Genomic DNA, 15063 nt, shown 5'->3' on the forward strand with positions numbered 1-15063 from the left:
ACGTTTTCCTACATTCCATCCACGAAGGAATGTGTGAAACATACTTCATCACAATTGTGTGGAGGACAAGCCCTGCTCCGCCCAGGTACACTGGGAGTCACCGAGCTGTCATTAGGTCACACCATGTGAACAAGGTGTTGGATCTGAATAGCATTAAACCCTTAATTAAAAGAGAGAGGTTCACAAATGGATGAGGGATCACTCACACATAATTAAGGTTGACACTTGCCTGTTCCGTTGTAATGTTTTAGTCACTTTTAAAATGCTGTAAAACTTCTCTCTGTTTTCTGTGGCCATGCTGCCATCTAGCAGCGAGAGCAAGAATCATATCCAGACAGATCAAGACCCCAATTCATCTGAAGATGAACCTGAACAGACTGTTTGGGCATCGCTTGATCCTCAAGTTCAACACCTTTATAACGAATTGAACAGAAAAACACACCGGGCAGATATAAAAGAATTTAATTTCTCAACACATAAACAAAAGGACAAAATCGCCGCTGTACATGATCAAAGTCTCATAATATTCCTGCAATATTTTACATTGTACAAGTCTATAGACTAATATAAATAATGGGCACATTAACAGCATTTTACAAGAGCCTAGATTTGATGTATTTACCGGTGTGGCCTTCATGGGTAAATTAAAAGTACTTAATGAAAGTCTAAGTACCAGAAGTAATGTAATACTATAAGTTCCAGCATTAGAGGCCTTGCTCATGAACACACAGTAGGCAGGTGATTGCTATCGCAAGGTTTGAGCTATTCCTTCTGAATAACTTCCTCTTTTCTCACCATATTGGGAAGGAAATATGAGACATGCTGAGTGGCAATATCCCCCCCTTTACCCTAAGACACACCAGCCCCAAATGAAGCACTTGCAATATTGGTTGTATTTCATAAACAGATTAATACAATGGAATAAGCCCTTATCCTTCTTAACACACTGTATGTGGACGTCCTCAGCTGTTCAGTTGCAAACATGTGATGCTGTCCCCTAATGTTTCTAATTGTAACACTTTAACTAGGAGACATTAGGACAATCCCCTACGTGAATAAGAATTGTCTGAGGCCTTCCCAAAGGAAATGAATGGACACATCTGAGGTCAGCAACAATAGGGTAACATACAACACAACAGATGGTGTTGGGCATAAACACAATGACCTGTTTGAAAGGCCTACCCCAGAACTGTTTTATACAGTATTTTTCAGTTCTGTATTTCATTATAAATACTACACTTTAGAAATTCCTGTAACTTTACAAATATGTAAAATGGGCACTCGAATATGTGTCAGGACTGAGCAATAAAATATTTCCACCACTTCAGTAGCTCACACAGTAAGACTGTAAAATGTTTGTTTTTATGGTCCATACAGGACCCTGTATTTAATATAATGTCCCTGTTTTTATCAGTTTCAATGAAAATGTTTCCAGTGCTGTGTCTTTAAAGCAAGTTCAGTTCAGTCTTTGTTTACATATTCTGTTAAAAATCAAAACTTAAATCTCATAACTTAAATTTCTCACAAAGTTCCGGCAGCTTGCAACTCAACAGCTCATTCATCATCTTACAGACACATAAAACTGTGCTGGTCATCAAGTCATCCCCGTGTTAGCGCTGTATGTATCCACCTGCGACTGTGTGTTTGTTCATCAATGAGCATACAAGCTGCTGAGGTATACATGCAGGATCAGTCCGTGGTTTGCAGAGTTCATCGCAGCACACTTCATGGTTTTGTGATGTGAACTTCACTAGTGCCGCTGCCATTGGTGGTGGTGGTGATGATGTACTGCGTGGTGGCCGGTTGCTGCTCCAGATGTTCCGCGTGGCCCTGGTTTGTACTCTGAGGAACCGTGTGCTTAGTCTCCAGTTCAGTCTGACCCTCAGAGATAACGTAGTGCGTCTGCAGGACAGGGATGAGAACGACTTAAGTTCCACAACTAGGGCTTCACTTGGTCCCATAAGCCACCATGATCAATTCAGAATGTTTGCCCGTTTCTCATTCTTTATTGTCTGAGATGTGACACACATCTGGCAGCATACATGTTTTTCAAAGATGTGTGCAGAGTAGGGGTGGGTGATCTTCTATCATTGTATATCACGGTACCAGTATATATTACAATGTTGTGTAAATTCAGTTATGAAACGCTTGTTTTTTTAAAACACACTTCAACACGTGATTATTTCCTGTTTCTTATTAAAGATCTTGAGAACAATAATTTCAGGTGTTATGGTTAACATTCGTTAATAAATACCAGACTGACGATATAAAAAAATAAATCACACAAATTAGTATTTTAGAGTATACCACAAGAAAAAGTATTTTTTTCCTGTAGGATTTGCTCATCTTTCAAAAAACTACAGCGTGCAAATGTCATGTAACCAGAGTTCTTCCTCATCGTGGGTTGTTTGAGTGCCTCCACCTGCTCTGTATTTACAACTGTACTATCGTCCATGTCTGCGCAAATCCTGTTACCTTGCGAGGCAGCTGGATTTGCAGCATCACGTTAGAATAGCCAATCAGTATTGCCAATCTTTACTGGTGGACACATTTTCACCGTTGCACAATATTTACATCATATCGCCCGACGCTCATGCAGAGAAACAATAATTTTTAACTTTTCACAAGTAATGAAAGAGCAAACAACAATTTCACGAGCGCTTTATCAGGCTCACTGAACAATAAGTAGAGATGTGACATAAAGGAGCCACATACAACTTAATTTAATTCAAGAGTTACAGTAAGTATACAGCTGAATATATATAATCAAAAAGCTGAGATACATTCTGATTCTGCTTCTGATGCGCAGTAAACCATTTTCTTGTTCATAGATTCTTCAATCTAAGACAAAGTTGCTGTTAAGTGACAAGTTCTTATGTGTTTAAATAGGTCTCAGCTTCAGGATCTTATTTTTATTTTTTTTTACTACCTTTCCATGTAGCACATAGTGATATTTTGAAATTTGCATTAAAAAAAAAGAAAGAACTTTGGAGCTTTTGTCTGGACGAGTGACACTTGCAGTGTGAGCCTTACCTATAAAAAAAACACGGGTGTAAAAAATATGAAACAGCATCACAGTGATTTCCTAAACCACAGCCAAATGTACCGGTCACTTTAATCTAACAGGTATCAGACAGCACTCACTCACCGTTTTCACCTGGTTGCTGTTGACTCCAGATACAGGACTGCTGGCCTCAGCTATCACATATTGCGTGTGAGGTAGAGCCATCATCTGGATCTCAGACGCTGCCACAGTAAAAAGTTGACATATTAACCCGAGAGGCCTTCTTACAGTATAGAGCCATTAAAACATACAGAGTCTGACTGGACGATATGGGAGCATGCGTGCGACTCACAGTAGCCTCGGTAGTTCCAGTTCCCGGGTATGTAGGCGTGCTGAACGGTCCCCTGCTGCTGCTGCTGATGGGTGCTGCTGGTCTGCAGGGTGTGGCTCTGAGCTAAGGTCACAGGGGTCAGCTGGGTGGGGCTCAGCTCATGACTGGGCTGCTGGGAGGTGGGGCTTAGAGGCTAAAAGAGGGTGAAGAAATGCAATAAGCTTAACATTAAGGGACCCACAACGTGTGTCGTTATCAGAGTCAGAGGGTTGAGGATTTACCTGGCCGGCACCCTGTCCAGTGCCTGAGGCCTCGTTGACCTGGATGTGTTGTACCTGGATGGAGTGCTGGCTGTAGCCATGAGGGTCATGCAGCTGGCTCACATCTACTGTCGGGTGCTGGGAATGTGGGGGGGAAGCCTGTGAAACACAGGAAAGAATGAGTACGTTCTTACATTTACCTCAATCCACCACAGAACAAGCAACTTTAAGTCTTTTATAATCGATTAATCGACTGATTGTTTTAGTGTAGTACTTTGATTGCAGAGCAGGATATTGTTAAAATGCTGAGTCAGCCTTTCAGGGACACATCAAAGTTTTGAAAAAAAAACAAATCTAGATCCTAGATCAGATCCCGGATCTCACCGGAGCCACCTGCACCACCTGCAGCTGAATGTGTTGCGGCTGGGATAGGTTGCCTCCTGCCTGAGACACTGGGATGTACTGGATCCTCTGGTAGTCTCCCTGAGCTGTGCGGAAGTCTGTGGTCAGTGTTTGAGAAAGCTCCGTCATGGCCTGGGTCAGCAAATCTGTGGTCTGTGGAGAAAATCAATCAGAAAGTTCTAATATCGGGTGTTTACGAGTTGATCCCCTTTCTTTCGTTATTGATTCTGCTGCCGAGTCCAGTTTTCTATAACATTAACATTTATTTACATTGTGTAGCTTTGTACTTTACTATCACCAATTTCTGTTTATGTAATACATATTTTCAGAAATGCACTGAGTGTTGGTGTTCAACGTTTGTTACTCTTTCTTACCACTACAGCCTCAGCTGTGGTGCCATCCACACTGATGACTGCAGGAGCACTGCTGATGACCGCTGTAGTCAGAGGAGCCTGGATGGTGTTGGTGAGTTGGGCAAACTCTAGATGCTTCTTCCTGATGTGCTGAACCATCTTAGTCTGAGGTAACAAGCAAAGAGAGTTATCAGCCGGGACCTGGAAGTGTCCAAGACACGGCATAGAAGTGTGAATGAGTCCATCTTTGTAGAAATAGTCATAACATCTTTGACAGAGCTTCATACTAACCTTGCTGCTGTACTGTTTGGCACAGTGTGGGCAACAGACCGGTGCAGTGGCGATGGTGCCAGTCAGCTGTGTGTGTGTGCTCAACATGGGGTCTGGTTCACCAGGAGCAGCCGGACGCAACTTACGGATGCTGGGAGGCAGTTCTGCCCCAGGGTGGTTCTTCAGTATGTGTGCTTTCCTCTTACTGGCACTCTTATACACCTGCACAGAGAGCCATCAGATAGATTTATTGATATACTGAAAGCTCAGGTTCAGAGTTTGAGGTGAAGCGGAAGTTTGCATGTTTGATTCAAGACATGAACTTTCACCAAATATTACATAAATAAAAAACACAATGACAAATCTTCTCCAGAAACTCAAAGTGCACACGACAGGATGGGGGTAACGGACCTTGTCACAATACTGGCAGAAGTAGTCCCTGTTGGGCTTGATAATCGGCAGCGTGAGCTCAGGCACATCATCAATACGCATGTCTGGATGACGCTTGGACAAATGATTGACCTGTAACCAGAAAAATAAAGCAGAGTGTACTGGAACATCTCCAACTTCATTATCAACAGCTTTCTGTGACTCGTTGCTCACCAGCATTCCTCTGCGTCTGAATCCCATCATGCACACTCTGCACTTGAACATGAAGCTCTCGAAGTCCGAGGTGGGCACCTTCAGTTTGAGGGTTTTGGAGCGGTGGATTCGGTCTGCCTTCTTGGCCTCTCTGTCGGGATTGTGCATGCGCTGCATGTGCTCCCGCAGCTTATCTTTCCTCTTAATGCCACAGGAAATGAATTGTCACGTAAGATACTGACATGTCTATTTACTACTTTCTGTTATCTTTCAATGCTCCATCTATTCAGAATTACCTTGAATTGTTTGCCACATGTTGAGCACAGGAAGTCCTTGCGGTCAGAGTGGCGTAACATGTGCAGACGCAGCTTGTCCGGCCGGCAGAAGGCCTTTTCACAGTCTGGGCACTGGAAGACCTTCTCTGAATGGAAGCAGCGGATATGCTTCTTCACCTATGGGAGAGAACAATTTGTAGTCCGAAATTTGGGTAAATAAGTCAATTTACTATTTCAAAACAGAATGTTCCTTCCTTAATTCTTCTTAACTTCACTTCTCAGACCCTTACTGCCTGGTTCTAACGGGCCAAAGACATTTATTACTAACCTGGATGAAGTCAGTAAATGTCTTCTTGCAGGTGGGACAGGTGAAGCATCCGTTCACAACATGCATCCCGACGTGGTCTTTGAGCAGGTCCAGCCTTTCAAAGGTGTCCGGGCATAAGAGACAAGAGTAGGAGCGGTTCTCCGTGTGCACCACCAGATGGTCCTCCAGGGCCGAGTCGCTCATGAAAGTCTTGCTGCAAATGTGGCAGGAAAAGGCGTAGGCGTCCCGGCCGTGGACCCGCAGGTGCTGATCCAGCTTGTCTTTGTCCCGGAAGGCCTTTCCACAGTGGGTGCATTTAAAAGGCCGAAAGCTCTTCCTTATGAAAAGGTGCTGCAGCGCTGCATTCTGAGGAGGACAAAAGAGAGGGAGGAACTACTAGCAGCAAACCCCAAACAGTGTTTACTGACACGGATCTGCCCTGACATGGGATGAGGCTGATGGATGCAGTGGAGAGTGCAAAGAGGGGGAATACCCAGAAATATCACATGAATAGTAACACCATGGGAAAATGACAAAAGGAATCTTTGAAGCGAATGTTTTTTTTCCTGCCATCCTCCTGGTCCTACCTACCTGCACATCCATCTTTGAGGGAAGCACGCATTGAGGAAGAGAGACACACTGTTGTAAAGCCAACATGGCCACTATGACAGCAAATAACAAACGTATCTAAAGCGCTGTTGCATTTCGCTGAACACAGCAGTCTTACCCGTATCCTCTTGGCACGGCGCATGTCCTGAGAGGTGAGGTGGGCGTCCGAATGGCTGCTCTGTGCTGGGTCCTCCTTTAGTGGAACAGGCACGTCCGTGTCGGAGGGCGGGCTGACGGACTCTGAAACCGGCTCCCCTGCAGGAGAGACAAGCTGTCCCTCTGCCTCAGACCCAGTTGCTGCCTCCGACTCCATATCCACCACCACCACCGTCAACCCGTTCTGAGCTCCGCCCGCTCGCTCCTCCAGAGGCTTCTCCGTCAATTCCAGCATCTCCTGATTAAAAAGGTGAAAAAGGGTCCATCACAATTTCTCAGAGCCAATTAACCAATCGATTAATCAACACAGTACGTATTAATGCGTCCCTTACTGTTGTGTTTTCCCCACCGGCGTCGACTGGTGGATCCAAACGTATAAATTTAGGCGGGCGTCCCGGTCTTCTTCCTGTCCCAAATCTCCTCCTGCCTCTTCCTCGACCCCGGCCTCTGGATCTGAGAGAGGAAAGAAACCGGGAATCTGGTCATTTGGGCTCTAATGTGATAGAAACGAAAGAAAAAAAGTGTAAAATAAGATGAGGAAAAAAGGGCTTTACCTGGTGACATAGGTTAACTTGTCATCATGCATGTTGAGATGTTGCTGCAGCTGTTCAGAGCTCACGAAGCGGCGGTTACACTCAAAACAAGGCCAGTTCTTCTCTTGCTCCCGGAGCACTGAAGGAACAGAAAGTGAGGACCAGGAAGAAGCACTACCGCTGACCTCTCCTACTGTTGTAACAATTTGTAATAGGACATGTCATCACAAAGGGCTGCTGCAGCTTAAGGAAAGTGAGATTTAGGACTTTTTTAATGCCAATCGGAATTAAATTCAAGACCAACTTTACAATAACCAAAATTGAAGAAAAAAACAGCTACAGAGTATAGACAATTTTAGCTAACGGACAGTGCTCTGCTCTGAGCATACCGGCCGCAAACAATAGGAGTGTTGTAAGTTTGGTAAATAAGTAAAAAAAATAGAAGGTGTTGATCTTAAGTATGTGCAGCGACTCACCTTTTCTCTCTTCTTCTGTAACATTGTGGATCTTCTGGTTGACGAACTCTGCATATGATGCCGCATACCACACCTGCAGAGGGAGATATCATGAAAAACACAAATCACCTATTTCCTGGGACTGATTAACTCTCCTTTTGGCTCAGGCTTGTCTCTGTCACCTACTGAGAAAAACATCTGGTAATTAAGTTGCTAGATATTTGACTTTTGACTGAACTAAACTAAACTTCCTCACCAGCTTGTCTAACTCTGCCTTTAAGCTGTTTGATGCTGGGCAGCGAGCAGACAGGAGTTACAACTTTGTTTCATTACACAGCTGAAACGCGTTAAGTTAAGTCCTACATATGAAGACAGAGACGCACTGATCGATTGGCCACCGGTCGAAACCAGTTGCTTGTCAGCTGATTGACATTGATAAAAAAATGTAAATGGTTGTGTATAATGTGAATGTGTCTCTCTATATTACAGTGTATGCACAACGCAACACACAAACAAACTACACAGGACTGACCTTGAGCTCCTGTTTGGGTTGGATGTTCTTGATGGAGGTGTAGAAAATCTCTGAGCCGTACTGGTAGGCAACCAGGTTCTGCTCCAGGTGGTTCTCAGCAGGTCTCACAAACATCATCCAGTTACAGCGGTCTTCATCAGAAAGGTCCAACCACATGTCATCAGACTTCTCTCCATCTGTCTCTGCATCCAGCACGCACAGCTGAGCAAACAAGCAAAAACACAGACTAGAGATCAGACATAATGTCAGATGTATATTTTACTCAGTGCAGCTAAATACTAAAATAAAAGCTACACAACTACAGAGAGCCTAAAAGCAATCAAACAGAGATCCGTCGTGCAGAGCGCAGGTTTACTTTTAGATGAAGGTAGTGGTCCTGCAGTTCACTCTGAGAAACCAGGTGTCCCTCCACCGGACCAAACTGTGTGCGCTTTGGGATGCGTCTCTTGGAGAACACTCCGCCCAGGAAGCGGTCGATGTAGAGGACCAGAGGCAGACTGGCCCGGGCCTTGGACACCACAGGCCGGTTGGGGATGGGGTGCAGAGGGCCGTGCTTCAGGCACACGGAGGGGTTGGCATTATTACACTCGTCACACCCTGAGAAGCCACAAAGAAAACAAAAGATCAATAAGATACAATCACTAAAACAGCTCTCTCTATATATATATATATATATATATATATATATATATATATATATATATATATATATATATATATATATATATATATATATATATATATATATATATATATATATATATATATATATATATATATATATATATATATATATATATATATATATATATATATATATATATATATATATATATATATATATATATATATATATATATATATATATATATATATATATATATATATATATATATATATATATATATATATATATATATCTCAAATTAATGAGCAAATATTATGTCGTTTTTCTACTTAAAAAGTGTCCACAGACACTCAACATAACGTCTGTGATTTGAAGGAGCTACGATCATTTCCATTGTTCTGAATGAAATTTCAATTTGGCAGATTTGTGCCTTGACTTAAAAAATGCTAACACATCCGATTACATTTCTTATCAATAAAAACAAATGTAGTACAGAACTAGACCAGTTGTAGTTGTTTTTTGTGTGTTATAATGTTCTATATTTCGACTTTGTTATGTTATGTGGTTTCTGTGAGTCAGTGAGCCGAGTGTATTAAATAAAGCATCACTTCCACAGTCAAGACTCAACATCCTCTGTGTGCGCTCTACACCAGTGACTCCTGACGGACCAGACGACTGCATTACGACTGTGGAGGACTTCACTCACAGAGGCTGTGAGGGTTGAACGACTGAGGCAGACGAGGTTCCCAGTCATCCATCTCAGAGTCTTCGTCCTCATCTTCATCAGAATCTTCCGTGGAGTCTGTGGCCCTGAGGGGACTGGTGGGGGGGTCCGCGATGTCAGCCATGGAGGGGAGCGAATTGGACACGGACAGCTGCTCCTGTGTGTTTGATCATTTCACAGTTTTAGTATTGCTCTGTTCATCTTTACGTGAGAAACGCTGACAAGTTCTCATCTCCAGGCTTGTTCACATGTAACAATGCAATAAAAAAGTAACAAATTAATGTATCCTTGGATAGTTTTACACCACCAGAGAATATTTATTCATGATATTCTGTGCATGCAAAAACAAATGTTGTGGTTGTCAAGTCAAGAAACATCCATCTACCGTTTGTTTCTGAGGGACTGAGAGTGACATCAATCAAAACATTTTATTTGTTCATCACATCACATGCTGTCGTCGTGCCATATCCTCACCTGGGAAACTGGCTCCAGGATAGCTTGGGGAGCCTCTGCTACGTTACTGAGAACATGCAGGTTGGCAGCATTCATGTTCTGTCCACTGGGCAGCAGAACTGTGACCTGCGGATGAGAATGCATCGCTTTAAGGTTCAAGAAAACCAGGTGGCACACAGCAACGACAGGACAGTACCTCGTAAACTCACCTGTTGCGTTGTACCATCCTGCTGAATGTAAGCCACTTGTGGCTGGTCAGCAAAAACGTTCTGTAAGAGAAGTTTAATCCTGAGCTGTGATCTTGCAGGCTATGAAATATACATATTCATTCATGCATACTTGGCACATTCGAACCAAGACAGTGAAAATAAATGAAACTCTTGAGAGGGTTAATGCTGATTTTTGTAAAATGTGCCAAACATGCGGTCATGAACTATGTGCTATGGCCTCCTTGAACAAAACATTGAACCCAACCCACCCATCAATACAAGCTGTTCCTCTGTCATCTACATGCTTAAAATATCAGTTACAAATATGTATGCTCTAAAAAAAAGAAAAAGAAGATGTGTTCTTACCTGAGTGCCATCTGCAGGGTGAATGTAAACCAGTGTGTGCTCTGCAGACTCTACTGAGGTATAGGAGTTCCCGTCTGCTGTATAAACCACCTGCTGCTGTCCCCGGTCCGACTGATCGTCACTGTACACGATCTGGGCCACTGTGCCGCCTTCAAAATGCACCTGCAGGAGACACGAAGGCCTTATTAATCCGCCCTTGACATAGTAGTGTTGAACAAACGATGGTGCATTCATGTCCTTTCTGAAGGTAAGGAACCACAACTTGGAAAATCCCACAATATTCTATTAACTAAAGCTATGTGTGTGGATAGTGAATGTTGGGATACAGTAGAAACTGTGGGCAGAAGGATGCATCTGGCGAGTGTTCAACAGACTAGTTGTGAGACTCGTCCTCTGATGTTTACAGTGTGCTGTAACAGGGACGGTTCAGACCTGTGTGCCGTTGGCTGGATCGTTGTCAGAAGTCTGACACCACACAGACGATGGCTCCTGTTTGGTCTCCATGGCAGCACGTTGCCAGGCCTATCGGCAACCACGTCACCGATCACTTCACTCTGGAGAGAGACTGTAACGACAACAAGAGGACAGTCATAATAACGATAACAATAATAATGCTACATGGTGATAATGGGTAATATTGTGTAAAATATGGATGCTTGATTTAAATATGTATTTGAGAATAATCAATAATCATGACACAACAATATTGGATTTTAAACAATGTGATGCAATGGAGCCTCTACTGTTACAGGTTCATTAGAGTCATATGCACGAGACACAGAAAGGCTGTTTGTCTGCGAGGCACCGCAGAAGCTTCTCTCTCAGCAAAGTGACACTGAATTTAACCCCACGTGCAATCTGCAACACATATTTTGGGTTCTCCAGACACAGTTATGCTCGGCTGACAGGACGTTCACGCCAAAATAAAGCAGCATGACACTTGGTGTTGTGAGCGGTCACACAGGACTCTCAGCGGGGGTACGAGGGGAAACAAGGTTAACGTTTGCTCACGAGCCAGTCCGGGAAACGGTGTCTAAATACAGCCGCATGTCGGCACAAATGCCACCGGGAAAAATCACCACTATGTAAACTCATTCAGAAATATTGTTGGTATAATCAATAAAAAATTCAATCCCCCCTATTTTAACCCCGCAGGTTCTCAGTCCCAACTGGACCATACCACACAAACCAGCGCTTGAGAAACCCGGGCATTCACCGCACCGCTACATAAGCATTACGGCCGTATAGTCCCAAAGTAAGGCCGACCTCAGAGCTACTCATCCCTTCACAGACCCCAGGACCTGGACTGCATTCTGCGATGTTTCACACAGTTAGATTTCAAGCGGCAAAAGACCGAATTATTTGGGTACACCCACCCGTCCCCCATTTCTAGTTGAGCCCAGCCCTTCAAGACTACTGTGAACAAGGAAGACCGGGCTCCATTTTGGGTGGGACTAACAACAACAGCGACATGAAGAGAGACGCACAGAAAAAACATACATTTCCTACCGGTTCAAATAAGCTAAAACATCCCGCTCATTTAATGTATATCAACAGAAAGACTAACGAGGAGTCGAGCTACACAAGTAGTCTTGAAGCAAATCCTAGTTTTCTTACATTTAGTGGAAAGCGTACAAGTTGATCTTACCTCAGAATGGTAGCTGCAGAGACGGCTGCATTGCATATATTAACATAATCTGCCTAGCAACGCCATGGAGCGCGGCTTCTGATTGGCGGTTTTTACTCGAGGGCTAAAACAATTCGGGATATTTTAAAAGAAAACAGAATAAAACAGTATATATTGCTGTCGGGATTTAATAATATATATAGTGAGGCGTTTAACGATGTTACTGCCAATGTGTGCATTAATCTTGAATATAGTTTAATGGTCAATTTAAGTTTAGCCAATCGGAAAAATGAAACACACAAATCGTCCAATTGAATTAAATCTGCAGTGGTACAGGGATGACGTATTTTTGTAGAACAACCAATAGAAACGTTGGATATATCCGTTGGGCCAACCCCGGAAGTTAGCATCACTCGTTCTCTTGACAAAACGCTAACGGGATTTTTCGATTGGACGATGGATTATTGCAGAAGATAAACTCTGTGGCGAATTGTATGATCCTTGTTCAGCATGATAATCTACACAATTGAACACCACTTTTATCATTTCTCAAGCGTGAATGCAATCGCTAAAAATAAAAAGCTAATGTCATGCTATAAACAAACACACTAAAGGGCTGTGGATGAGAGCTGGTCGGCGTGACGACGTTTTGTAGTATAATTTAGCGAACTGTTAGCAACTGTCTTTATCACACTAGAACAAAATGTTAAAATGTCTTAAACTTGTGTTAACAACAGGCCTTGTTTGCGGCATCTAACCAAAACACACATTAAAAACACCCATGAAGGAGACGAGGGAACTGGAAGTGCAAAGATTAATTTCTAGGTTTAAGGACTCATTCACTCCAATCGCGTGTGTTTACTGCCCTCTGGTGGTCACAGAGAAGAACTGCAATATTAACTTCGTCAAGTTACAACAATGCAGACATGACAGTATACTTCCGGTGAATACTTTCAAAATACAGTTACCAAACTGAAGCAATCTGAGTAAACTAGCACAAACGGTCATTCAGTGATCGTATATCACTGTATATGTATTATTTATGTTCATTTATATTCAAATGTTTCAATAAAGACAAACAATTGTGTTGGAACTAATTGTATTAGTATTAATATTGTACAGACATGATCCCAAACTGTCATTTCCAGTGAGAGCTTTAAAAATACAGTGACAAGCGAAAAGAATGATCTAAAAATAAATAAGTAAAAGCTATAGAACTAGACATCAGGATGTAATATTAATATATTAAAGTGCTGAGTGCAACTGCCAACGTGTTTATTTATTGTGGTTTTAACTTAATGATTATTGTTAGTACAACCATTTAGAAAAAATGAAACAATGTTATTTGATCTACTGATATATTTTATTCTATTTTAGGGTAGCACTGTTAGCTTAAGCTGACTTACTTATGCTGTAAAAATGTTTATTTTTATACACAGTATATCTTTTTTTTCTGTACAAAAAGGTAGAGATTGCATGGGATGACGGTTGACCGAAATCTAAATCACGTGTGTTTACTGCCCTCTGGTGGTCACAGAGAAGAACTGCAACGTTAACTTCATCAAGTTAGCGTCAGTGGAGACATAAGTATACTTCTGGTAAGTACTTTCAAACTCAGGCATCAAAATACATTGGTACAAACGTTCATTAAGTGATCGTATATCTTCAAATTGATTATTTATGTTAATTTATATTCAGAGGTATCAATAAAGCGAAGTAATTATGTTGGAACTAGTTGTATTAGTGTTAATATTGTGCAGATATTAAAGAATACTGCCATTTACTTTCAAAATACAGTGACAAAACAAGCGTTCAGAATCGTCACAAAACAATAAAAACTAATAAATAAAACTAAACATCGGAATTTAATAATAATATATTGAATCAGTGAGTGTTGCTGTCAACGGGGTTTATTAATTGTGGTTATAACTTCAATCAGAAAAATTAAACCAAGGTTATTTGATCTATTGTTATATTGTATTCTACGAGTAGTATCACTGCTTGTCTGTACTGACGTCTTTATGCTGTTGCAATGTTTTTTTTTTTTACTGTATATCTAAAAGTCTTTTTTTCTGTAAAAAATAAAGCTGATTCTGATTCTGAAAAGGTAGAGATGACAAGCAAAGAGGTTGACCGATTTCTAAATCACGTGTGTTTACTGCCCTCTGGTGGTCACAGATAATAACTGCAATATTAACTTTGTCAAGTTAGCGTCATTGCAAAAATGACAGTATACTTATGGTAAGTACTTCCAAAATAAAGTTGCCAAACTGAAGCAATCAGTTTACAATAGCACACGGTCATGAGTTCATTGTCTATGTGAATACTGATAATATATATGTATTTATTTATCTATTTGTATTGAACGATATTAATCAAGGATTAATGTTACATAGTACAGAAATGACAGCATACCACAATTTCCGGTAAGTACTTTCAAAATACAGTCAGAACAGATACAAAATTAAACGATCATCAATACAGACTGGAAACAGACTATTACCGGTGAATACTTTCAAATTAAATAAGACCAAGCTCAAAAAATCATTTCAGTTGTTTTTTATTAATCAGTTTGAGACTACATTTTACAGTGACTAACTACAATTATTCTCCAATTGCGGTTAAAACACTATGAGCAAGGATAGTGTCGCCATGCACTATTACCACGTGAAGGCAGTATACTCCTGATTATAAAGGTATCGCCTCAACTACCGAGTATTAGTTTTTTACGATTGACACGATTTTGAAAACACTTTGATAAAACACGACACACGATTCACACAACTACACACACAAGTATCGGGACACCTCAGATATTTTGCAAAATTACACACTTCATTCAAAGTGTGTAATTTGAATGAATTACACACTTTGTAATTTACATTTTCTATAAATGTCACACACACTGTTCATTCGATCTGATTCTGTTTGAACCAGTTACACACGGAAGTGCTCAATCTAATACACTTAACTTTCTACTTTACTAA

The 15063-nt window shown here is 41.5% G+C and overlaps 1 protein-coding gene across 4 annotated transcripts; it reads right to left on the minus strand.

Annotated features, from left to right (window-relative positions):
- Positions 1 to 446: 446 nt before the first annotated feature.
- On the minus strand, positions 447 to 12133 carry prdm10 (PR domain containing 10). Of its 4 annotated transcripts, none has more exons than XM_076100296.1 (23): positions 12098 to 12133; positions 10882 to 11014; positions 10450 to 10611; positions 10084 to 10143; positions 9896 to 10000; positions 9404 to 9578; positions 8425 to 8666; positions 8070 to 8270; positions 7559 to 7631; positions 7104 to 7221; positions 6882 to 7002; positions 6512 to 6787; positions 5806 to 6150; positions 5499 to 5654; positions 5224 to 5403; positions 5032 to 5142; positions 4642 to 4842; positions 4372 to 4515; positions 3980 to 4150; positions 3617 to 3754; positions 3357 to 3528; positions 3149 to 3246; positions 447 to 1902 (listed from the first exon to the last, which is right to left on the minus strand). In XM_076100296.1, the coding sequence occupies exons 2-23, from the start codon at positions 10951 to 10953 to the stop codon at positions 1726 to 1728; spliced, it is 3498 nt and encodes a 1165-aa protein (XP_075956411.1). In that variant the 5' UTR covers positions 10954 to 11014; positions 12098 to 12133; the 3' UTR covers positions 447 to 1725. The 4 variants fall into 4 exon arrangements, with proteins under 4 accessions (XP_075956411.1, XP_075956412.1, XP_075956413.1 ...); XM_076100297.1 differs by lacking the exon at positions 12098 to 12133 and adding an exon at positions 12067 to 12085; XM_076100298.1 differs by lacking the exon at positions 12098 to 12133 and adding an exon at positions 11716 to 11734.
- Positions 12134 to 15063: the final 2930 nt, after the last annotated feature.

The sequence above is a fragment of the Anarhichas minor genome, unplaced genomic scaffold (genome assembly GCF_050575085.1).
Source record: "Anarhichas minor isolate MPS153535 unplaced genomic scaffold, ASM5057508v1 ptg000026l, whole genome shotgun sequence".
In the NCBI taxonomy this organism is placed as follows: Eukaryota; Metazoa; Chordata; class Actinopteri; order Perciformes; family Anarhichadidae; genus Anarhichas; species Anarhichas minor.